This window comes from Caretta caretta, chromosome 8 (genome assembly GCF_965140235.1).
Source record: "Caretta caretta isolate rCarCar2 chromosome 8, rCarCar1.hap1, whole genome shotgun sequence".
NCBI lineage: Eukaryota > Metazoa > Chordata > Testudines > Cheloniidae > Caretta > Caretta caretta.
The window spans coordinates 99439771-99465293 of NC_134213.1; the positions used below are offsets into that span (position 1 = coordinate 99439771).

Sequence of the window (25523 nt, forward strand, 5' to 3'; positions counted from 1 at the left end):
ATTCTTAATTTCCGTGCTAACAAGATCTGTATTCCTGATAACTAATAAGCCCTTCTGTTTACCTCCCTGGCTGTGAGACACTGCTGACTGTGGAGGTGGGGTGCATGGCCCTTTTGGGTGGGCGTGTGAGGCTTCCCCAGGTGTCCCATCCAAGTGGACTCATTGTGGGTTACTCACAGTGTGAACAGGGGTGCTGAATGCTCTGAGCTTGGACCCAGGAGGCACTGAAGCCGAAGGGCTTGTCCCGGTGAAAATGTGCCCTGAGGGGGGAGACCCTGCACTAGAGTCCTGTCTGACTTCGTTCAGAGCAGGTCCAGAGCACCGAGCCTGTGACTCAATGACGGCTGCACGTGGTGTCATGGTGTGCTGGAGGCTGCCAATGTAGAGACAACATGCCCAGCGTTGCTTTTTGGTGGTGTTCCAAGAAGGAATAGTGTCTGCTTCCTTTAGTGTCTACTGGTGACAGCAACACGGAACCATGCTCCTAAACCAGCTGTCCATGTCCTCTTAGGGCCATGGAGTACTGCCACCCCCCTGCCCTCAATGGAATGCTAGATCCATATTCTGCTTTGTTTCTGCTTAGTTGCATCCGGGAACTTTCTAAATGATGACATTAAGTTATTGTTGAGGTAAGTCAGGTGTGGCTTTTGGGGCATCTTTCAGAGGACGAGGGGGGCATTGGTTTTCAAAAGGACTGTCTGCAAATTGCCTGGTTTGAGGCAGTTTGGGTTAAGACTCCACAAAGAGAGGTTAACAACATGTGGTAGTTTTATTGCTGGGTTTGGTCCACCCACATCTATTCCATAAACGAAACTGGCCTGGAGATTTTGGGATCAAAGTACTCCTAGTAACCCTGTGCTGTGAGAAGTGAATTTCAGCTTCTCAGTTTGTTTGGTGTCCATCTAATGGAGAGCAGCTGTTGTAGCTATCTCTGTCCTTTTAGAACATGTGATGTCCTCTCCACCCTGGTAGTTCTTAATTCCTCCTCCTTTCACCTTTTTCACCGTCCCTGCTATGGAGCTTCTCGGGCTGCCTTGGATGCTGCTGGCCAAATTCTCTGGCCTCCTGCGTGCGTTTGTCTTATCCCCTTCCCACCATGCCATCACTGATCTCCTCTCAAGTGCTCATTTTTAAAGTGATGTTGCCTGGCACTTCCTAGTGAGCCCCCAGTGACGGACAGAAGGAGGGCTGAAGAGATCTGATACCTGTGTGAAGTTTAATTTTTTTTTAAACTAAACGTCAGAAACATTTATGGATGGAACCAGTTTCTGCGCAGGACTCCTGTTGCAGTGTATGGGTATTGTCAGTGCATATGCAAAAAAAAAAAGTCATGCCCGACTGATATCTACGCTAGTTGTTTTATGTGAAAACCGTTTCAGACAAGGTCAACACTGACATACTTTCTCTCACATCCAATATCTTTGAACTTTTTTAATTTCTGTCCATTAACCGTCACATTATCTCTTACTTTGGAGTTCCCAAAATAAACCCTTCAGACTCTGATCTAGTGGTTGTTGCTCTCTAGAATAGTTACCTTCTGTTCTTTTTAGGCTTCCTTTTTCCCTCCAGTATTTTTCTGCCTATCTCAGTGAGGTGTGGGGGCCGGAAATGGTTTGACTGGAATAGTGCACAACAATAGCAGTATGATGGGAGATGCCTCCATCCCACTGACAATAAACCTAACCAGCATCCCTGCATTCAGGCAGTGCCAGTCAGGCACACCTGCAGAGCATGCTCTACCTGGAGAAGGGGAACTTTAAAGGTGAAGCTGGCCACAGAGCAAGGGGGGGACCTTTGCTCAAGAAGAGAGGCTGCTAGAGATTGCTAAGGAGCTCAGTAGCTAGGGGAGCCCAGCCCGAGGCAATGACCCACCTTCCCTCCCTTCCCTTCCCTTCCCCCCGCCTTTTGCATCAGACAGACATTGCAGCCCTCAGAGAGGCTATGGATGTCTGCTCTCTGTCTGTGCCCTGTAGCTGGACCTGAGGAGCAGTACCAGGGGCTGAAGATAGTTAGCCTCTAAAAAGACCCTGGGAATGAGCCCAACTTTTGCAGGGAACAATGAGCTTACCCAGGGAGTGTGGGTTCTGGTGGGCACCCAGAGGCAAGAGACCTAGAGATGACTTCCAAGCTCAGGCTGAGAGCTGGCTCACTGCAAGTGGTGGAGAATGCAGGCATGATGCCCTATGCATGATACAAGGCCTTGAGACAGAAACAGGTTCCACATCAGCCCTTGGAGAGGGGGATCAGTCGAGGTGCATCGTTAGCACGGGTATAAGTGGATGGCAGAATGGCAACAGTTGCAGGCCAGCCAAAAACACCTGTTCCAGTGGTGGTGGACTGCCCAGCAGCAGGTCCAGTCAGCACAGCAGCAGCAGCAGCTGCTAAAGGAGGTTGTGACCCACCAGCAAGAACTTGAGACTTTTTCCCAGAAGTAAAAACCTGCCCTCTGCACAGAGACACCCAGTAGGCCAGAGGGAGCTCTGCCACCCATGTCAGTAAAGTTAACTAACATGGGCTCCAAGACAATCCAGTGGCATTCCTTCTCACCTTTCAGAGGGTGGCATTGGTGTCTCAATGGCCTCCAGAGCACTGGGCATTAGTTTTAGCCTTCTACATGCTGTGAAAGGCAAAGCTGGTGTACCGTAACCTTGACCCAGGACAGGCTGGAGACTTCTGTTGGGTGAAGACCACTATTTTAGATTATCTGGATACTAGCAAATAAACACATCAGCAGCGTTTTAGGATGGATACCTCCCCCGAGGAGGCTCACCCCCAGGACATGGTGCAATGATTAAAAGAGCATTGTTGGTGGTGGCTTTCTCCCCTGAAGCGCTGCAGGGATCAAGCTGCAGAGTAGGTCCTCACAGAGCAGTTTGTATCCATACCTATAGTGAGGGACCTGGCGTGGGTTCTCTGGCATCACCCTGAGTTGTTGTTGGAGGTAGTGCAGCTGATGGAAAATTTTCTGACAGCTGAAGGGTTTCTGGAGATGGGACACGTGGCCTCAGTCCATTCACCAGTGAGGGCCACTGATGACATCAGACCCCCACATGCAGATGCTGAAACCCAAGCACAATGGGAAATGTGTACAAACCCCACCACAGCGAACTGAACTACCTGTGTATAGAGAGGAAGACTGTGGCAAGACACAGGGCCAAGTTTGGATGAGGTGTTGCCCAGATAACCAACCGCCCGGGGACACAAATGACTGAAGTGTAGCCTTTGAGCCCAAAGGTTTCCCTCGTAGTCTGAACATGTCCCATGCCAGATCCCTCAGGGATAAGCTCAGTGATCTGCTATTACTGTTGGCAACAGGGGCATATGAGGAAAGAGTTCCCATTGATGGAGTGTGACTACGCAGAGGGTTGGACGGCGGAAGATGGCATGTAGTAGGACTCACACCCCCCACCCCCAGATGATCCCAGAATAGGTTCAAGGGGAGGAGGTACTGGGTCTTGAGGTGTAGCCAGACAGTGATACAAGCTGCCCTAGCAGGAAAGAAAATCAACTCAGAGAGGTCTATTTGCTAGAGTGTATACATGGAGATGTAAAGCCCATGCCCAGTCAGTGACTGGAACTAACAGTTGGGGCCCACCCTGACTCAATTAAAATTGTGCTAGCAGAGAAATTAGCATGCCCAGTGATTATAGGCTCAGACTGGCCAGCCTTTTGGCAAATCATTAATGATCTGAACCCCAGAGCAGGCCCTGGCCTGCAGACCCCATGGACCTAGTGAGTTTGGGTAACTTTGAAGACCCCCTCTGGGATGTCCCCTGTGACCAGGGATGGCCAGAGAGATGGAGGGATGGCAGGCACTGGCTTTGGACCTTGAGACCTTACTACAAGGGGGAAGCTTTGTCCAAGAGCAGCATGACAATTCAGTCCTGAGCAGTGTCTGTGAACAGGTGGTTTCCATGTTTGGGGAGGCAGCAGATCCCTAGCACCTGGGACACTACGCCCACTTTGTGCTGGAGAAAGAGTGTCTGTATCACGTAAAAAGACACCCACAGTTGCGGGCAATAAGAACTCATTTACTGGTACCCTGTAAGTACCAAAAGGCTGTAATTCAGCTGGCACACAATATTCCCTGCATAGGGCATATAGGGAATGAGAAGATCCTGGAGTTGGGTACTGACTCACTTTTTCTGGGTTTGGGGTGCACCATGAGGTAAGGGAGTATTGCTCTTCCTGTCCTGAGTGTCAATAGATGGCAGCTAAGAATGTCCTGAGGCTCTTTGGTCCCAATGCCCTAAGTGGAAACCCTATTTGAAAGAATAGGGATGGACATAGTGTAGAGCCTTTTAGAGAAGAGCTGCTGGGGAAACCAGTATATACATGTAGTGGTGGACTATGTCACTCCCTACCCCAAAGCGATACCCTTGCGCTTGGCTGTGGTGACAGCAATTGCTTCTAAACTTATGAGACTCTCTTTGCTGCGGTAGGTTTCCTGCAGGAAATATTGACTGTTCAGGTCTCCAACTTCACCTTGCAGGTGGTGCATAAACTATGTTCTCTTCTTAAAATAAAGGCCGTGAAGACATCAGTGTGTGATCTGCAAACAGATGGCCTGGTGGAAAGGGTTAACAAGATGTTGAGATTATTGAAGCAGTTTTGTTGGGACTGAGTCTAGGCACTGAGACCACCATTTCTATTTGCTGTGCAAGAGATACTCCAAACTTCTGTGGGTTTTTTACCCTTCAAAATGCTCTATGGATGCCAGCCCTGGGAAATCTTGGATGCATTGTGAGAGTTGGGAGGAGCAAGATTCAAACACACTTGGGGGGACCCAGTACATCATCCGACTATGTGAACATCTAAAGTTGAGCACTTTCACAAAGAAGAACCTTGTTTGGGCTCAATGGAGGCAAGAACAGGGATATAACCAAGAGGCATGAACCTTCCACCCTGGAGACAGGGTGTTGCTCCTATTACCATCATCTGAGTCAAAATTAATGGCTCGCTGGCAGGGTCTGTTTGAGGTGCTGAGACAAATGGATCTGGTTGATCCAGCAAGAGGAGGGAGACAAAAGTCTATCATTTTCAAGCCGTGGGAAACATGGGAAACCCTTCTGATAGATTTCTGGCCAGTGAGCCCAGAACTAGGTCTCAATGTAGCTGATAGCCTAGAGTCTGAACTTTTACCATTAAATGAGGCCATTGCTTCTGAACAGAAGACCCAGCTGTTGCAAATGATCCAAGACTTCAGTACGGTATTCTCCACAAGCCTGGGGAGAACATACGCCATATAATATTATCTGAAGACCACACCAGGGCAACTAGTTAGAGGAAAATCCTCAGCCCTTGCCCAAGAAGATGTGGAACATGGTCCGAGTAGAAGTGCCTATGATGTGGAGAATGGGGGTCACGGAGGAGTCCAAGAGCACCTGGAGGACTCCTTTAGTCCTGGTCCCCAAAGCGGACAGCATGATCTGGTTCTGGATTGACTTTTTCGTAAAGTCAATTCCATCACAAAGTTTGACACTTACCCTATGCTGCAATGAGCTTGATCAGTTGCTAGAGCAGTTGGGCCTGGCACAGTACCTCAGCACAGTGGATCTTACAAAAGGCTATTGGCAGATGCTCCGTGTGTGCACCCTGTCAGGAGAATACCATGTCCTCAATCCCCTTTGGCCATTTCCACTCTAAAACCATGCTGTTTTGCCTGCCAGTGGCTACAGTGACTTTCCAGTGCCTGATGAATTGAATCCTTTGCCCCTACTAGCAATATGCTGCAGCTTACCTTGATGACACTGTAATTTATAGCCCTATGTGGGAAGACCACCTCAGTCATCTGAGAGCAGTATTGACTTCCCTAGAAGAGGCTGGCCTCACAGGTAAGCCTGCCAAGTGTAAATTGGCCATGACAGAAGTGATTTATTTAGGATATCAGGTAGGCGGAGGCCTTGTGAAACCATTGATGGATAAAGTCCATGCATTAAACTCCTGCCCTGCTCCATGAACCAGAAGACAGATATGCTGCTTCCTGAGCCTTCTGGGATACTATTGCTGGTTCATCCCAACTTTGCATGGATCATGGCACCCTGAGTGATCTGCTGAAGAGCAAAGACATCAAAAAAGATCCAGTAAGACAACTAGTGTGATGAAGCTTTTAGCACCCTGAAGGCGCAGCTGAGCTGGGTACCTGTCCTTGCCAATCCAGAATTCTCCCAGAACTCTTGTTCTCTATAAAGATGCAGAAACGTTGGCTTGGGAGCAGTGTTGTCCCAGGAGCTTCAGAGTAGGACTCAAATCCCTGGATTATGTGCTGATATTTGGCACTTCAATCCTATAATTCTAGGTGCAGCACCGAGCCAGAAAGGCACAAGCAAATGCAGTATTTTTGCCCCAGAAGATTGGGACTGGATTGATGCTCAGACAAAGAAACGTTTTTGGTCTTGGGGGTGGAGGGCGGGTATGTGATGGAACATGCCCCATCCCACTGACAGCAAACCTAATGAGCATCCCTGCATTCAGGCAGGGCCAGCTAGGTGCACCTGCAGAGCATTCTGTGCCTGGAGAACAGCAGCTTAAAAGATGAAACTAGCCACAGAATAAGGTGGGAAAGTTTGCCCAAGAAGAGAGGCTGCTAGAGACTGCTAGGGAGCCCAATGGCCAGGGGAGCTCAGCCCAAGGCAATAACATCCTTTTCTTTTCCTTACCCTTTGTTTAGGGCAGACAGACACTGCAGCCCTGAGAGTGACCTGTAGCTGGGCTGAGATAATTAGATTTGGTAGGATCCTGGGACTGAGCCCAACTCCTGCAGGGAGGAGTGAGAATGCCCAGGAGTGGGAGTTCCAGCGGGGACCGGGGACCAGGGGCAAGAGAGACAGAGACAATGGCAAAGCCTAGGCTGGGAGCCATCTGACTACAGCCGGCACTGTTGTTGTTTGAATTTGCACTATCAATGTATTTTGCATGTGCTGAAACCTCATCTTACTGGTTAAAATAACTGTTAGCTTTTGGGTATGATTAAAATCAATTAATGCTTGGATCTGTAGTCATAGAAGAATAAACTCTGGATTTCTCCTGTACTCTGTGTTAGGTACTTCATGTGGTCTCCATTGCTGTAGTATCTTAATGACTTTCAGTCTTTGCTATAATTCTCCTCACGGCACCTCTGAGAATACTATTTCCGTTTTGCTCCTGGGGAGCTTAGGCACAGAGACTTGGTGAGTTGCCCATGGTCACACAGGAAAATGCTGGCAGAACAGAGAATTGAACCAAGGTCTCTTGAGTCCCAGGGTAGTGCCCTAACATCCTTCAATTGCCTGTTCTAGGGTCAACCTCCCTTTTTGTAAGAATTAGATCAAAGCCGATGTTTGATTCAATTGTATCAGATTCTAATCGCTGATTTCCTTAATGTGAGATAATGGATTCATCAACAATTTGCAATTGTTCCCTAAATTTGCATTGTTTTGATACCACATTTCTATTTGTTGTGAAACAAGAATTTAGGACTGTTCATCTCTTCAGCTGCACCTTTCTAACCTGATAAGTTAGAGGAAATTCTTCATGCAGAGACTCCTAAAATTTAATGTCAATTATTTCATTTTTCTGGCTCTAGCTATATGTAATCCATTGTTAACCTCACAGAAATAGAAAGATTCCATTTACATCATATTTTTTGTGTAATGATTAGCTGCATTCTTGTTAAAACGCATGAATAGTTGTATACTGGAGCTTGCCATCTTTCTCAGTTATCGCCATCATATCAATAGCTCATCACCAAAGTGCAGTGTTCTGTATGAAGCACAGAGTGTAAAGTATCTGAAAGTGGATTTTATTAAACTAGAGTTCCAAAAATGCTCTTCTGGAAACAACCATTCAATATCATTTAGACATGGCTAAAACTTCTGTGAGGCTCCCCATCTGTCTAGCCTGTTTCTCAGTTTGCTTGAATTTATATTGCAATTACATCAAATTTCCACTAGATGGAAATATGCCACAACCACCCCAGAAGGTTAGAGATCCAAATAGAAGGGACATTTAACTATCAAAAAGACCTTAAAGGAAGATTGAATAAATAGTAACTGTTGGAAAGAGCAAGGCACCCAATGTATGCTGCGTAAGTGTCGGCAATAGGAAGGAAATTTGTTTCCCAGGGTTAGTTATTTGGGCTTTTTTGTATTATATCTAGTTTTCCTGTGAGTATATTGTTTGGTTCTCTATATAACATTAACTTTTTTGCCATACATATAAATAAATTAATCTTTTACTACACCTGCAAAGGGAATGACTATCTTAAATCCACCCTTGTCTTGTAACAATAGTGTGATTCAGCCCATGCACAGAGGGCTTGGGAAAATTCCACTCTGCCCTGCACATCTGTGTGTACATATTGGTAAACTGGATGATAACAGAGTTAAAATATTACAGAAATCCTCATATGAACCCCCAAGTCAAGCAAGATTCCAACACAAGAGAAAATTGATTCTCACAAATGAGAAACTGAATCAGTAGCACGTATGGGGTGGTAGGGAATATTTCTGGATCTTCTAATGCTAAGTTAGCTGAATACTGTAGGTGCAAGACTAATCTGGTGAAAGATGTCCATCTCTAGGTTTGTGATTTATTGTTTGTTAGCTAAATAATAGAAGAATGTAAATCCCACACTGTGTGATTTTGAACTTAGTAATAAAAGCTCCTTATTCTTTTGGATCTATTACTGAAATATAGTGGAAAAACTAGGGTATAAATTAGAAACTTTAAAACAACTGGCTAAAGGATTCACAGAAATGAAATCTGATCAAAATTGTATTTATTATGTTAACATAATCAACCACAGCAACAAAATCTGGGAAATCTTCAAGAAAGAGTAAACTCACTGCCTGATAAATAGCTTGGGGGGTGGGAGGGAAACTAATTAAACATTATAAATTAAATACAACCTTGTCTAGTTTGGCCGGCATTTGAGTCAATTGGATACTATAACCTATTTTTCATGTACATGATTTTGCATCACTGTATCCAATTAGTGCATTAACTCCTCACGACCTGGAGCAAAGAGCTGGGATTCTCCAGCAACTGTTTTTTTTTTTCCAAAGTTTTACACCCACATTCTTAGTGTCTGCAAAGATTTAATTTGGTTTACTTGTAAACCTGTATGCTTAGTGATTAATGCACTGAGATTGTACATGGCATGTTAAATATTTGTGAGGGAATGTGGATGTATTCTTCTAAAACTGACCAAGCATTATGTTCAGAAAATATGCTTCTGTAAAAGGACAGATTTTAAATTTATGTTAATTTAAAATGTGCTCAGTTTTTAACAATACATTACCCAAAAAGCAATGCATCTATAATAATTTTACTCCTGGAGGAATTCTGTGCCACTGCGCACGCGCAGAATTTGTCCCCTGCAGATTTCTGTGCTTTCCTACAGAAAAATGACTTTTTGAGGGGAAGCAAAGGGAAGCCACAAGAGTGGTCATGTGACCCTCCCCAGCAGTATGTTTTTGGTGCCCAGGGCAGCTGGCAGAGAGGTAAATCACTGTGGGGCAGGGGTTGGGACTGGAGAAGACCCAGCTGGTGGCCCCTACCCTGCGCCAGACGCAACTTGCTAGTCCCAGCTGTGCTGGGGAGGATGGGACGTCCTCTTCCCCTGCACAGCATCTGGGGCCGGGTCAGACCCACCCCCAGATTTCTCCCCCAGCTGCAGGAAGCTCTGCAGTCCCCCCTCCTCCCTACCGCACCCATCGTTCCTCAGCTGAGGGGGAAGGGAGCTGTTCCCCCATCTGCCCATCCTGTGCATCCAGACCCCCTCATACTCAGACCCTCCCACCGAACCTCAGCCCTCCACACTCAGAGCCTCCCCGATGATTCCCACTCCCCCTGCACCTAGACCACCCCGACAAGTCATCCGCACCCAGATCCCCACCCCAATGACCCCCCACTCCCCCAGCATCTGGACCCCCTACTGAGTCCCCCACACCCAGACCCCCATGCTAAGCTCTATTCCCCACTCACACCCAGACTCTCTCCCCCCACCCCCAGCCCCAACCGCCTTAATCTGGATCCCCTTGCAGAGTTCCATTACTGTTGTATCCAACAAGCCCCTGTGCATCCAGATCCCCCACACACACCCAGATCCCCCACTGAGCTGCTTGCACCCAGATTGCCCCACACAGAACCTTCTCAACCCACATCTGGATCCCCCCACACTAAGCTCCTCTACACTTGGATCCCGCCATGCTGAGCCTGCCTGCCCATGCCTGGTGTGCCTGGCACAGAGGGACAGGGCCCTGGGGTATTTCTGGGGCAGTGCCGGTCCTTGCGCAGTGTCAGGATTGGGTCCACCGCTGAGTCCGTGTCCTGGGCTGGGGAACTGTACCGTGATCTCCCACCTCTGTACAGCCACTGGCCTGTGCTCCCCAATGCCTTGCTGGAGCCTCCACATTTATTTGACAAATAAAATTAGCAGAATTTTTCATAATTTTAAAATACTGTGTGGAGAATCTTTATTTTTTTGGCACAGAATGCACTCAGGAGGAATCATAAAATTGAAACAGAAACAATTATTTTAAATCTGGTTCCTCAACACACATAGGAATACTATATTTACATGTATATACTGAAATAGCCATACGCTAGGTACCTTTATGTGTAATATATTAATTGGAGTCAAGAGTTAATTCTTGAAGTAGGGGTTGATTAAGTGATAGGCTGACAGTGAGGATGTAATGACTGAAGTCAACTTTTGAAGACATTTTTACCCACCTAAGGCACCCTTTTCAAGTCAATGGACAATTGGTTTTATGGGGGAAAAACTGTTAATTAAAAGCTGTAGTAAATCATATGTTTTACAATGAGTAATTCTTCCTTCCTCTTTTCATATCCTCTTGTTCCTTCGCTCCTCTTTGTTCAGTGGAATTTCTTACCTGCAAACTGCAGTGCCAACCTGGTTCCCTGCTGAGATGCATTAATCTGTGGATTTAGAACACAGAAACACTGGCGGCTGCAGCATGTATTCCAGCATGCAGAGCTCCAGATACTCATTATATGTCTTCCTGGTGTGCTGCACATAAGTATGTTTATTTAAAAAGGAGAGAAAGTGGAAATTCATGCAAAGTGCATTAATATTTAGTTGTATTATAATTGTTATGCCCATGCACTTCCTTTCCCCTCCAATCATATTCCCAATCTCAGACTTAGAATAGGTTCTTCCGCACCTTTGACTAATTCATTTTTAAAGTGAACGCTGGCTGCTGGCGCTGTTGTTAATGGAATGTTCCCCAGATGTATGCCTTCCTGTCCTTCCAGGTGGCCCTGAATCTCTCTCCTCTTATGGGTGATTATCTCTCTCTCTTGCTGTGCTCATGGCTGGCTGTGGATCTTTAGTCTGGGAGACAGTTATAGATAGCAAGAACTATGTTTCTTTTGAAGATTTACATCAGCCAGTGCTTCATCTTGATGCTTGCCTCATCTATTTTCCTTATTATATCCTTTTATTTAAAACTACAAGTGGATCCCACAGTGGTGTCAACAGAATGCTTTTGCTTGCAATATGCAAGTTGAGGAAAAATACCGGGAGGGCCAAAGGGGAACTGGGAAGCAGTCTTATTTATTTATTTTTTTAAAATTCTTTTGGAAAACTAATCGTAACTGCACTAATTTTAAAATGGCTGTATTTGAAGAACCATCCTAACCATGCTTTAAAATTAAGATTCAGAACAAGTTGTTGTGCTGTAATTCCTAAGCAATTGATTTTTGTTGTCAACTACTAGTGCTATTTATTAATATGCAAATAAGAGCAATCTGTCATACATGTTTATGGCTTAAAATTTCAGACCTATTCTTCTAAAAAAGTGTTTGATTGAACTGCCAAATCCTCATTACATAACTGATCCTTCAAATTTATGTTGGAACTGTTACTGTACCTGAATGAACTTGGTGACTAGGAATTTAGTTTTTAACATTATTAATTCCAACATAAAATTATTGGCTAATATTTTCAAAACAGCTCTTAGGGTTCAGCTCATGTGTTTTCCTGTCCTGGGAAAAAAATGGAGATTTTGAAAAATTTCACATCCCAATTTGTGACCCGGCCTAAATCTCAAATTTTCAGAGACCTGGAGAAAAGAAAATCAGTTTGGGTCTATCAAAATGTATTATTTTGAAAACTTCAGAAGTGTTTCATTTTGATGTTGATTTAAAACAATGTTTTATTATAAAATTAGCCTAAATTTGAAAATGAGTATTTGTTTTGAAACAAAAAACTGGAAATTTTCACTTAAAATGATAAAATGGGATGTTTTGAATAATTTCAAAACTTTTTTTCCAAAGCTTTTTTTGAAATGAGAAATTTTTTGAAACTGTGCCTTTCCTGTGAATAGCTTTGGTTTTGATGGATCAGCATTTTTGGTGAAAAATGTTTGGTCAAAAAATGACCAAGCTCTGCTAATGAAATAATGATGTGTGTCTAAGGTCCTGATCCTGCCCCACTGAAGTCAGTGGGCACAGGATAATTCCTCCGTATCTTTTAGACGTCTTTGAAAATCTCAGTCATTTAATATTGAAATCAAAGGACACTGCCGTGGGAGGGGTACGTGTGTATTACTATCCCCTCCTCTCCTCCCTCAATCCCCCCTCCCTTTGAAATGGCCCTTTGGACTTTAGCAACATTAAATGAAAATTAGTTTTCCTAACTGTTTTTTCCCATTTTATTTAATTTAGTTTTTGTCTAGAAACCTGGGCTGCTGAAATAGTTTTTTTTTTTTTTTTTGTTCATGTGAAGGTATTGTATGTAGTGGAGAAAGATGCACAAATATTAAATGCTTTTTGAAAATGGATATAATATAACAGGAAAGGAGTTGAACGTTGGACCTTGGAGCCATAATGTTGTTCTGTTGCAGCGAGGCAGGGTCTGATACTTTGCTTTCCTAAATATAGAAGAATGTGAACATGATTTTGTTGGTATTTTTTCTTTGCCTTCTCTACAGGAGAGATCAAACACATTTTAGAAAATGAACTTCAGATTCCTGTATCGAAAATGTTGTTAAAAGGCTGGAAGACTGGAGACCTAGATGATAGTGTAAGTTTCCTACAGTTTCATCAGTGAAATGATTTAAATGTTGAAACCAATAAGTGCTTGAAAGTCAGCATAACAAACACAAGGACTGTTGATTTCTATGTTGTTTTGATTCTAGTAACATTATTAAAGAATCCATTTGCTTAAAATGTTGCAAGTGGAATTATGCCTTATTTGCCCCAACTTCCGTTATCCTGTTGATAGTATTTGCATGTACAGTCTGATATTGGTACCTGTAAAATGCACATTATTAAATTAGCAATAAAATAAAGAATTCTCTCTTCAGGCAAAATTCTTGGCTATACCGTTGTTTGTAAATATGTATCAACAACTTAATTGGGAAAAACTGAACTCCGAAATTTAAAAACAAACTTGATTAATCAGGAAATGTTCAACTCACATAAAATGGAAAAAAAATCCCAAACAAACATAATGATTGGACAGTTAAGAAATAACAGAATTCAGTTTTCCCAGTCAACTGTAACTCTGCATGTGTTTTTTTTTCACCACTCTCCACCCAAATTTAAGATCACGCTACATAGACTGTGCAGCTTTAAACATCGGCAACATGTATCCATGCTGAGCAGGATATATGTAGTGGATGGCTATTGCATACATTGTGCCACAAACATGATCTCTGATTATCCTCCAGTTCATCTTCCATTGCCAAGATGGCAGCACCAATATTTTAAACCTCCTATGTATACAAACCAATGATCTAGACTTGCATCCCACCTTAATTTGCACGGTTGGTGTGAAAAGAATAGACTTCTGTAAACCAATTTAGCTACCTATATAAGGGATAAGTTTGTACCGCTGTTCGTTTATTGGTTTCAGAGTAAAGTTGGTTTATTGGTTTCGTTTATTGTTCTTCTTAGCCTAAAGGAGCTGCTGTTTTGTCTGCCTGTCTGTGTTTTAGAAAGGATTCTCCTACAAGTGTAGTAGTTTTTGCTATGGCAGATCAAGGAATTATTTTCAATATATGTATTTTAACTAATTTTAAAAAAATCAATTTTTTAAAAAGCAAATGATTAAAAAAACTGCATAATCTACAGTTCTTGAACAAATGTTGTTTTTTTTGCAGACTGTTTTAAAAACTCTACACTTACCAAAAAATAACAGTCTTTATGTTCTAACACCTGATCTTCCACCACCTTCTTCAAGTAACTCTGGGTAAGGCTCTTTGTCATACATTTATGAATATGAGTTTAGATGGTGCTTTATTTTATTTCTATGGAAAAACTGGGGTAAACTTTCAAAAGAGCATCTGCCAGGCCTCTACTTGCATGCATGCAAAACTGAGTGTGCACTTACATGCATCTGCGCTCAGTAGGTGCAAATGCTTTTTAATGTTTAAACAGTGGTGCAAGTAGAATTTATTTCTTACCGGTACGCTGAGCATAGGTGAGTCATGGGAGGGACACTCTCCAAGTGGCCCCCCCCACGTGACTCCTCCCCAGGGAGGGAGCCAGGGGGGCTCTGTCCTCCCGCTGCGCCAGATACAGGCTTCTGAACCACAGGGCTCTTTGGAACTGCAGCGCCGAAAGGAGCAGATGCAGGAGCAGCATATGGGACTACTGGGCAGCCCCATGCAGGCAGCTTCTCCGGCACAGCTCTACCACCCCCAGCCCCAGCTCCAGCCCTGTCCTCTGGTGGGGGGTATACAGACAGGAGGTGCAGCTGCGTGGAAGGGCTGGAGGTGAGACTGCAGGGGTGGTACAACTGCGCCGGAAGAGCTGCCGGCGTAGGGCCACCCAGCAGCACTACGTTCTGCTCCTGTGTCTTTCCAGTACAGTGTACCGGCAATAAATTTCTTAATGGTATGGTGTACCGTACTGCCCTACTTGCACCACTGTGTATAAGTCTTAGGATTTACAACCTCAAAACCCATTTATTGAAAAGAAATTTTGCAAACACAAATTCTCTAACTCTCATCTGCCATAAGGTTAAACTGTATAAAGTGTATGCACAGATTTTTGCTGCTGCTAAGTGTGGATGATGTATAATGAATGCAAATTTTTGTGCCCACAATAGTGGATGCTGGCCTTCAAGGATTTATCACATGATAGCAGTTACTTTAAACATAAATATCTAAAAATCCTTATCAGGTCACCAGCAGTTCAGCCATGTTCCTTTCCAAATGGTTAAAGTGTTACACAATGCTGCCCTCTCCTGTTGGACTTGTGGATATTTGAGTGTACGTAGACGTGCTGTACAATTCTCTTCAATTAAAGGAAATTTAAATTCTCTTCCATGTTACACTTGAGTGTTTTAAATCCTCAAATAAAGACCTACTATGTTAAAATAGCTTAATGAGACATCTGTGGATATTGGAACATTTTGAAAATAAATTATTCCCTGAGAAGTGAAATGTAATTCTCACTGCCATAAATTAATATTGGCCAGACGTGATGACTGAGGCAATATCTTTTGTTGGACCAGCTTCGGTTGGTGGGAGAGACAAGCTTTCAAGCTTATGCAGAGCTGCATTTCTTCAGCGTGCTCGGAGTGCCACAACTAAACGCAAGGTGGAACAGATTGTTTCGCATAAATACTGTAGTTGTTATTCTTATACTTTGATTGCCAAAAATTGTTTCCAAATTGATATTTCTTTTTTTTCAAAATGTAGAATGATGCATGTAACTAGTAAAAACCTGTCTGAAATGGGCCATCTTGATTATCACTACAAAAGGTGTTTTTCTTCTGCTAATAATAGCTCATCTTAATTAATTAGCCTCTTAGAGTTGGTGTGGCAACTTCCACCTTTTCATGTTCTCTGTATGTGTGTATATATATATCTTCTTACTATATGTTCCACTCTGTGCATCTGATGGAGTGGGCTGTAGCCCACGAAAGCTTATGCTCAAATAAATTTGTTAGTCTCTAAGGTGCCACAAGTATTCCTGTTTTTTTTTAGTAAAAGCCTAGTTACCATTATTACATTGCCACTTGGGGGTGCACAGTAATTGAGTCTAATAGCTATAATTGTAGTCCAGAGGTGGGCAAACTACAGCCCGCAGGCCACATCCAGCTCACGGGAACGTTCTGCCCGGCCCCTAAGCTCTTGGCCAGGGAGGCTAGCCCCCAGCCCCTCCCCCACAGTCTCAGCACGCCGCATTGCCAGTGCTCTGGCCCGCCGCTCCTGACGGGCAGCGCAGTGGCATGGCTGGCTCTGGCGTGGTAAGGGAGTGGGGAGTCCCAGGGGGCAATCGGGGACAGGGAGCAGGGGGCGGTTGGATGGGGCGGAGATTGGGTGGGGCGGAGGTCGGGGTGGGGACGGTCAGGGGATGGGAACAAGGGGGGTTGGATAGGCGTGGGAGCCCCGGGGGGGCCTGTCAGGGGTTGGAGGTGTGGATGGGGTCAGGGCAGTCAGGGGACAGGGAAGAGGGGGGGCTGGATGGGGGTGAGGTCCGGGGGGGCAGTTAGGGGCGGGGGTCCCAGGAGGGGGCGGTCAGGAAACAAGGAGCAGGGGGCATTGGATGGGTCGGGGATTCTGAGGGGGGCAGTCAGGGGGCGGGAAGTGGGAGGAGGCGGATAGGGGGCGGGGTCCAGGCTGTTTGGGACGCACAGCCTTCCCTCCATATAGTTTTGCAACCCTGATGTGGCCCTCGGGCCAAAAAGTTTGCTCACCCCTGTTGTACTGTAACCAAAAATCAAGCAAGTAGACACAGTTGAATTGGGACCTGAGCCACATGTTGCAGCTTGTTTGCAATTTATTCTAATAGTCTTAAGAAATCTAACCTAACCTTGTAAGTGGATAGAAGAACTTTGGACTCTCTGCAAGAGAGAGTTGCCAACACAGTCATGTCACTGAGGATAATGATTAAGAATCAATTGGAAAAATAAGTCTTGTATCTAACTACTAGTAATATATATTCCAATATTATCATAAGGCATTTGCTCACAAAAGTCTGCTTCCCAGAGGCAATGAATAATACCCTGGCTTGAATTTAAAAGTCAAGGGAGTTAGGTACTCAATTTGCATAACCTTTCAATGGGAGTTGGGTGCTAATTCCCCTTCCATCTCAGCATCTATACGGTGTGTTTTCATACTGGTATATTGGTGGTTGTGGTGCTTAAGAACTGGATTGGGCAGTGATTTAAGGCTCCCAATTAAGCATTTAAACTAATATGATAAGTGTAAAGCAGCTTCAGTGTTGGGGAGGAAAAGGGTTAGAGGGTAGAGAAGGAATGAAAAATACAGGTTTGTACATCATCTTTAAAAATCTAAAGATTAATTCCCGTCCTTTCCTCACCCTTTTATGGATTGATATAGAGATATTCCTGTTTAGTTTGAGGGTTCAGTCATGTATCGTTGGAAGTTGGTCATGCACCACAAAGTCTCATATCCAAAATGCCTATTAGAAAATAGCTTTAGCTATTGTGTCTAGAGTTGAAGTCAGTGGGACTACTCACGTGGTTAAAATTAGGTACGAGCTTAACTAATGTGCTGAATCAGAATCTAGAGCCTTAGAAGCTTGAGGCTAGGTTACATGAAAGACTGCCTTTCCTTGTGGTTTAACGCCATAGCTGTGATAAGTAGAGGCATTCGTACGGGATGTCCTTGCAGTTTTTTTTTTTTTTTTAAAAAGTGGGGGGCGGGGACTGTTAGTAATATATACTCTGTGATAGTTTGTGAACTTTCAGAATGCTCTTCACTTCATTGGACCACCAGAGTCAGACTTGTTAACCTTTTGGACATGGCAAAGCTCATCTATTTTAGAAGTGCAGGTATTTGGACAAGCCACACAGTGAGGGGTGAAAAAAGAGGCTATGTTAATATGTATATTAGAGTTCTGTTTGATGGTAGCAATTACAGTTCTAAGTGCAAGGGCAGTGAACAGTTGTGTACACGCAGATAGTTTGAAAAATGGTTACATTGTGGAAAACTTTCAGTCTTGAATTTTTGAAAAAATCTTTCACCAAGTTTATAAGCTGCTGCATTTCAATCAGTTTTTAGAAAATTCAGATCTTTTTGACCAGTTCTGGTTGTATTATTGAAAATTGTTTAATGTTGTAAAGATGCCCAGAGCTTGAGATGGCTGCTCCACTTTAAAATTGTATTTATTGTAATTGAAATAAAATAGAGTTTAAAGGGATACTTATATGAGTTCTGAGTCCTCTTTTATATTTTGGAGGAAAATGATGTGATCATAATATTATGTGACCACTTGATTTGAACGCTTTAAAAATAATATCGCATTGCTTGGTAAAATCAAGGTTTATTGTTGTCACGACATCACAGTTTAAACTTGTTGCTCAGTGGGAATTAGTTCTGGGTATTTTAAAAATAAATTTGGAAGCTTTGGGATAGTAAATGATGATTAATTAGTGGCTACTTCAGGGAGATGATCTAGACTTCAGATCATCCACATTTAAGTCATAAATTCTAGATGAAAGGGGAAGCTTGCCACCAATTAAAGCATCAATGGAGATCAAAACACATTTAATTGAAGCAATGTACCAAACCCAGTTACACTATTTATTGCCTACTGTTAGGTCAGTGACAATTCAGATTAGTTTGACAGCATCCCTCTTTTAAGAAATACAGGTAACTTCTATCATTAAAATGGACATTAAGAAACTTTGTCACTTATTCATGAAATCCATCTGGATAGTGATCTATCTATATTAGGTACTTATATGGTAACTGTTACCATAGTGTCTGTGCACCTCAAACTCTTTAATTTATTTATCCTCACAATACCCCTGGGAGGTAGGGAAGTGCTGTTATCCTCATCTTACAGATGGGGAATTGAGGCACAGAGGTTAAATGACTTGCCCAAGGTCGCACGGGAAGTCTGTGCTAGAGCAGTAACTTGAACTCAGATCTCCCAAGTCTTAGACTAGCATCCTTACCACTGGACTGTCCTTTCTGTCTGTCTCTTCAAATGCATTCCTGGTTTGTACTAGAGATAAATAATCATAACGTATAATAGCTTTAGAGTAGGGCTGTCAAGTGATTAAAAAAATCAATCACAATTAATCGCACTGTTAATAATGGAATACCATTTATTTAAATATTTTGTATGTTTTCTACATTTTCAAATATATTCAATTCATTTAAAACACAGAATACAAAGTGTACAGTGCTCACTTTATATTTATTTTTTATTACAAGTATTTGCACTGTGAAAAAACCCAAAATAAATAGTATTATTCAATTCACCTAATACTGGTAGTGTAGTGCAATCTCTTTATCATGAAAGTTGAACTTACAAATGTAGAATTATGTACAAAAAACCCCCTGCATTCAAAAATAAAACTATGTAAAATTTTAGAGCCTGCAAGTCCACTCTGTCCTACTTCTTGTTCAGCCAGTCGCTCAGACAAACAAATTTGTTTACATTTGCAAGAGATATTGTTGCCCGCTTCTTGTTTACAATGTCACCTGAAAGTGAGACCTTACAAATGTTTAGCATATCTTGCAACGCCAGCTACAAAAGTGCCATGCAAATGCCTGTTCTCACTTTCTGGTGACATTGTAAATAAGAAGCGGGCAGCATTATCTCCTGTAAATATAAACAAACTTGTTTGTCTTAGTGATTGGCTGAACAAGAAGTAGGACTGCGTGGACTTGCAGGCACTAAAGTTTTACATTGTTTTGTTTTTTGAGTGCAGTTGTGTAAGAAAAAAATCTACATTTGTAGGTTGCACTTTCATAGCAAAGAGATTGCACTACGGTACTTGTATGAGGTCAACTAAAATATTTTTTTTGTTTATCATTTTTACATTGCAAATATTTGTAATAAAAAATAATATACACTTTCAATTCTGTGCTGTAATTGAAATAAATATACATGAAAATGTAGAAAAACATCCAAAATATTTAATAAATTTCAATTGGTATTCTATTGTTTAACAGTGCAATTAAAACTGCGATTAATTGCAATTAATTTTTTAAATCACGATTAATTTTTTTTAGTTAATTGCATGAGTTAACTGTTATTAATTGACAGCCCTACTTTCCAGTAATGTGGTGTTTCAAAAATCTGAGATTTGACATAAGTCATTTGACACACGTGTCCTCCTTCAAGGAAAGAATCTGACTATAATTCTACAAGCTCCCACCTTGTTCCTGTTCTTGACATCAAGGGTCCTTCCATCTCCTGTGTGGTGTATACACAGCTTCTCCTACAAACATACAGTTTTCCTGATCTAACCTAATCTTCAAGATTGGCTGAGTCATCTAAACAGCTCCACTGATCAGAGCAAGTATCTAAACATTACGGCGAAGTGGCTGAACAGTTTAAACAACAAAATCTGCCAAGATTTCTGTTCTATTCTCCCTAGATTTTTATGCCTCGCTCATCACCATAGTAGTATCTGAGTGCCTTCCAGTAGTGCATTAAGCAGTATGACTACACATCTGTCATGTGTTTGTTCTCTCATCCTCTCCCTTGAGGGAGAAGCATGAGCAGCAGTGTGTCTTGTTTTGATAGTGTCTTTGTGTGTGTGTTTGTGTGTCTGTATAAAACACACACACACCCCTCTGTTGCTATGTGCTTATATTAGAGAAGATAAGGTTTAAGAAATGTGCTTTGCTTTTGAAGTGGAAAGTGGTGAGGTCGGGTGGTCCTTAGTTCTTGGGGCAGTTTGTTCCAGTGTCTTGGACTGGCCTTAGAGACAGTTCTGTCTCCTGCACAGATGAACTGTGTCTTATGTAGAGAGTTCCGTTGTGTCAGAGGAGCAGAGTTCTCAACCACGCTTTTTGTCCCAGAGCTTTAGATGGTTTTTTAGCTATCCTGGGCCCAGGTCATGGAGTGGTTTGAAGAGTTCAATCTATTTAGCATAACAAAGAGAAGGTTAAGGAGTAACTTGACTACAATATAGAAGTATCTACATGGGGAACAAATATTTAATAATGGGCTCTTCAATCTAGCAGAGGAAGGTATCATATAATCCAATGGGTGAAAGCTGAAATTAGACAAATTCAGAGTCGAAATAAGGCATAAATTTTTAACAGAGTAATTAACCATTGGAATGACTGACTAGGGGTTGTGGTGAATTCTCCATCACTGACCATTTTTAAATCAAGAGGGGATGCTTTTTTAAAATATATGCTCTCTAGAAATTATTTTTGGGAAGTTCTGTGGCCTGTGTTATACAGGAGGTCAGACTAGAGGATCTCAGTCGTACCTTCTGGCCTTGGAATCTATATGGACCAAGACTTTGAACTTGAGTCAAAATTCTGTGGGAAACCAGTTTAGAGAATGGAGGACAGGTATGATATTTTTGCAGTAACCGGTGTTGCTGAGAAGTGCTGCTTCATTCTGAACTAGTTGGAGTTACCTAAGTGCTGAAGGCTTCATATCCGGGTATATAGCTTTGCTGTAATCTAACAGAGAGGTGATGAGAACATGAATAACTGAGGCCAGGTCTTCATCTGTCAGAATGGGATGGAGTTTCTTAGCCAAGCGGCGATGGTAGAAAGTTTTACTCATGGATGCTATTATCTGAGAGCTTAGCATCAGCAAGGAATCCAACAGGATTCCTAGAACATAGGCTGAATTAATCAGTTGTGTATCTTCATCCAACAGAGACAGCAGTGTATTTGCAAGCTCTTCAAAATACTCCCCTCTCCCAGTCAGCATCACCTATGTCTTGTTCGGATTCAGCTTCAGTTAGCACTTATTCATCTAAGCCACACTGGTCCACCTTGGTGGTAGTGGCATGGTTATATGTGGTGAAGGATATGTAGAGTTATGTATCTTCTACATGTTGCTGACACTTGAGTCCATGTTGTCTGACCATTTCACATAGTGATTGAAACGGAATGTAGAGTTCCACAAGGATCTATTCTCTCTCTCTCTCTCTAAGTGAGGGGCCTTCTGGTAGAGGTGCAGTTTCTCATCACTGCTCATTGGGTGCATCCCTCCAGGAAGGACTCAAATCATTTTAGTGCATAGCCCAGGACCCCACTGCCTCTCTCAAGTGAAACAGCAGTATTTCATGATCCGCAGTGTCGAATGCTGCAGAGAGGTATAGGAGAATGAGAATGGATATCTGTCTTCTGTTTGTTGACAGGAGATCATCCATCAGTGCCACTAAGATGATTTTGGTTCCATGTCCTGACCTGAATCCAGAATGAGCAGTTTTAGAATGTTAGCTTCAGTTAGATGAGCTTGTAGTTGCCCTTTTTGCCAGCTTCCCTGGGAGCTTGCCCAGGAGTGGGAGGTTTGACGCTGGGTGGTAGTTGGCTAGGACTGAAGTATCCATCGTGGGTTTCTTCCGTGTTGGTTGGACTACTGCATGTTTGAAGGAGGAAGGGAAGAATCCTTTTCTGAATGAGGTATTAGCTATTTCAATCAGTTGTTCATGGCTCTCTTTCACAAGCCAGGAAGGGCATTGGTGGGTTTCACAAATCTTTGGTTGAGACTACTTTAGGGAGTCCAGAACTTCTTAAGGAGTGAATGTGCTGAACTCTGGGAATGCAAGTGGTTGTTGGTTGGTGGGCATAGGCAAAACGTATTCATGCTGTTTGAGATGCCTTCCTGAATGTGCATAATCTTTTCAGCACAGTAGAATGATATTTCTCATTCTTTGCAGCACTTGGTACTCTGCTCTGATGCAGGCTGTAGGCATTCAGGATTAGGGCGGTAAGACCACGTTGTTAGATAACTCCTTGGGGTGGGATTTGGCAGCCTCAGTGGAGGCTAATAGGACAGTTTTCTCGGCCTGCAATAAAGCCTCAGTATAGGCTTTAAGGAGTTTGTTTCATCAGATCTGAATCTACAACCATTCATGGTGTGCTGGATATAACAACAACAAAATTTTAAGTCAACAAAGGCACAATAAATTACTACTCAATGTTGATAAAATCATGGATAAAGGTTATAGTTTAGCCGTAGAATCATTTTGTGGGATGAGATTTTATTAGACTAGCGGTATGACGGTTCTAATCACAATTTTAGATTTGATGGAAATCTCAGAATTGATCCTTTGAAAGAGGTCGGGAAAAATTTTTTTGTTAGAAGTTGGTAACAACTTTTTCTGACATAATTTGAACCTGCTGATTTGGAAAATGGTTGTTACCAAGCTGAATTCTGACATTTATACTCTCAAACTTGCAAATAAAGTGTGGTCACCAGAAATGTTCGATACACCAACAGAAAGTGCATGAACTTATCAGCAAAATCAAACTGTTTAGCACAATTCCTTTTCAGTCTATTAAGAACAAAATAGTTTTAACACCTGTTGCACCCTAATATTCAACTTTTTATAGCATTTGGTCATCCATATGTCATAATATGAGAAATAAGTTAATAATGACATAGAAGTTATTTTTCCTGTATATGTAAAATCATTTTCTTGCATGTTTAGTGTTTGTTTTATAGTACAGAGTGCTTTGTTGTTAGCATAGAATTAACAGAAGTGGTAGTGGTGACATTTTTTACAGATACAGCACAATAGTTAGATGAGGTGGTGGTTTATGACACTGGTATTGGTTACAGGAGCCTGGTTACACTTGTATTGGTCACAGGAACTCCATGCCAGTTTTCTATATTCTCTGCATTATTTGCCAGTAATCAAGTGAAGAAGATATGCACGAAGCAGGTGATTGCATGGAAGAAGGGAGGCAACATTCATTAAAAAATAAACTGCAAGATGCTGAATACAGAGAGGCCATTGATAGAACTGAGTCCATCTTTCATTCAGAAAAGACAGCATTAGTTGTGCAGCACAGACATTGATATGTCCAATACACTGAAAAAGGCAAAAAACAGAGGTTGCAGAAAACAAGTGCATTTGCATCCAATGTATCATGTGTGGCAAGCTGTAGTCATCCCAGTATAGATATGAATGTTGTAATACAAGATGGTCCTGTTTAGTGAAACCTATGGATTGGAGGCTGCTGCATGTTTTGTCAAAAAGTATGCGTCAGACAGAGACTCATTTCTGTAACTACATTGAAGATGAGCGAACAGATAATGAAGGCAGCTGTATTTGACCACATTATGTATTTGCATTAGTTATGAAGGAATACTAAAAGTGAACATAGCCCAACAGAGAAAACCCTACTAACTATGGATACTGAGAAAGGTATTATTGTTCTCTCATCCTGGTTCCCTGTACAGCCAACAATATTGACATAAATGATGCTTCTCATCATTCTGTGCAAAACAAGTCACTGCTTGGCAAAGAGGACCTGCCCCTGATGTGATGCTGAATGGTCTAAAGCCATCAGACAACATCCACTCAGTGTTCCTAAATACAATTGACACAGACATACCAGCCAATGCAAGAAATAGTAAAACTAAACCAGTATTCAGGGACCATATTTGCAAACAATGATACTCTGGATCTGAAGAAAACTGAAAAACTGCTATGTGGGCAACTGCGTCTGATATGGCCTTCATCATTAAACATCAAAACGAGAACCCAGAATGTGGATGGACACATTTCAACCAATTGCACATGTGATGGGGCAAGGCCAGATGGCTATAGAAAAGTAGTGGGAGACAGATACATTAGCCCCAGGCTAAACAAATCCCTGTTACCAGGATAAGTAAATGGCAGCTGCTCCAGGTCAATTAAGACACCTGGGGCCAATTAAGATCTTTCCAGAAGGCAGGGAAGATAGCTAGGTTGATTGGGACACCTAAAGCCAATTAGGGGCTGGCCAAAACTAGTTAAAGCCTTCCAGTTAGTCAGTTGGGTGCCTGTATCAGGAGCTGTAGGAGGAAGCCACGCTGTTGGAGGAATTAAGCAGTACAAACCATATCAGGTGAAAGGAAGGAGGCCCTGAGGTAGCGGTGAAAAAGATATTGAGTGGGAGCTGCTGTGGTGAAGTGGCCCAGGGAATTATACATGTTCTATTTCTAAAAAAGTCAGCTACCATAGCTGCTACTATTAGGGTCCCTGGGCTGGAGCCTGGAGTAGAGGGCGGGCCCAGGCTTCCCCCTCCCCTCTCTGATTGATTAACTGAGACTGGGAGACAACAGAGACTGTGCGAGGGAGGGTGGCTTTTCCTCACCTCCCTTGCTGGATTATGATGAAAATGGCTCAGTAGGCTGTGACCCTTGCCCCTAGAGAGAGAAGGACTTCGTGGAGGGTCACAGTGAGCCTCTGAGGCTAGTGAAATCTGCCAGGAAGCGCGGGACCTACTGAGACAAGGACAGAGCTTTGTCACACATATGACACCAGAATGAGAAATAACTACCATTGGATACTTGCCAATCCATTCAAGCCCTTGCTTATGCGTTGGACACCGTCCATACTGTTGTACAGAGATGCATACATGTTTGGGCAACCGTATGAGGTTTTAACTGTTGATGAAGTTCTGTGCCATAAACTGATGGAACTACAGCGGGTCACTCCAGAGCACAGAGCTGGCTTATTCCACAATTAGGAGGGCTCCATATTTCAGTGAACTGTCAAAAACTTATTGGCCATCAGACTCAGTCTTCAGGGCTAGCAGATGCTTGGATGGAAAGTGGAGTTCTTGGATCAAACACAATAAAAACAAGCTATGAAAGGCAAGTCATGTGCCAGG

At 42.8% G+C, this 25523-nt stretch overlaps 1 protein-coding gene across 1 annotated transcript in view; it reads left to right on the forward strand.

Moving 5' to 3' along the window:
• The window catches only part of FAF1 (Fas associated factor 1), a 312180-nt gene that overhangs the window by 88970 nt on the left and 197687 nt on the right, over nucleotides 1-25523 (forward strand). The window contains exons 5-6 of the mRNA XM_048861231.2: nucleotides 12939-13030; nucleotides 14112-14200. Coding sequence (XP_048717188.1) covers nucleotides 12939-13030; nucleotides 14112-14200 — 181 coding nt within the window. The remainder of the gene's footprint in view (nucleotides 1-12938; nucleotides 13031-14111; nucleotides 14201-25523) is intronic.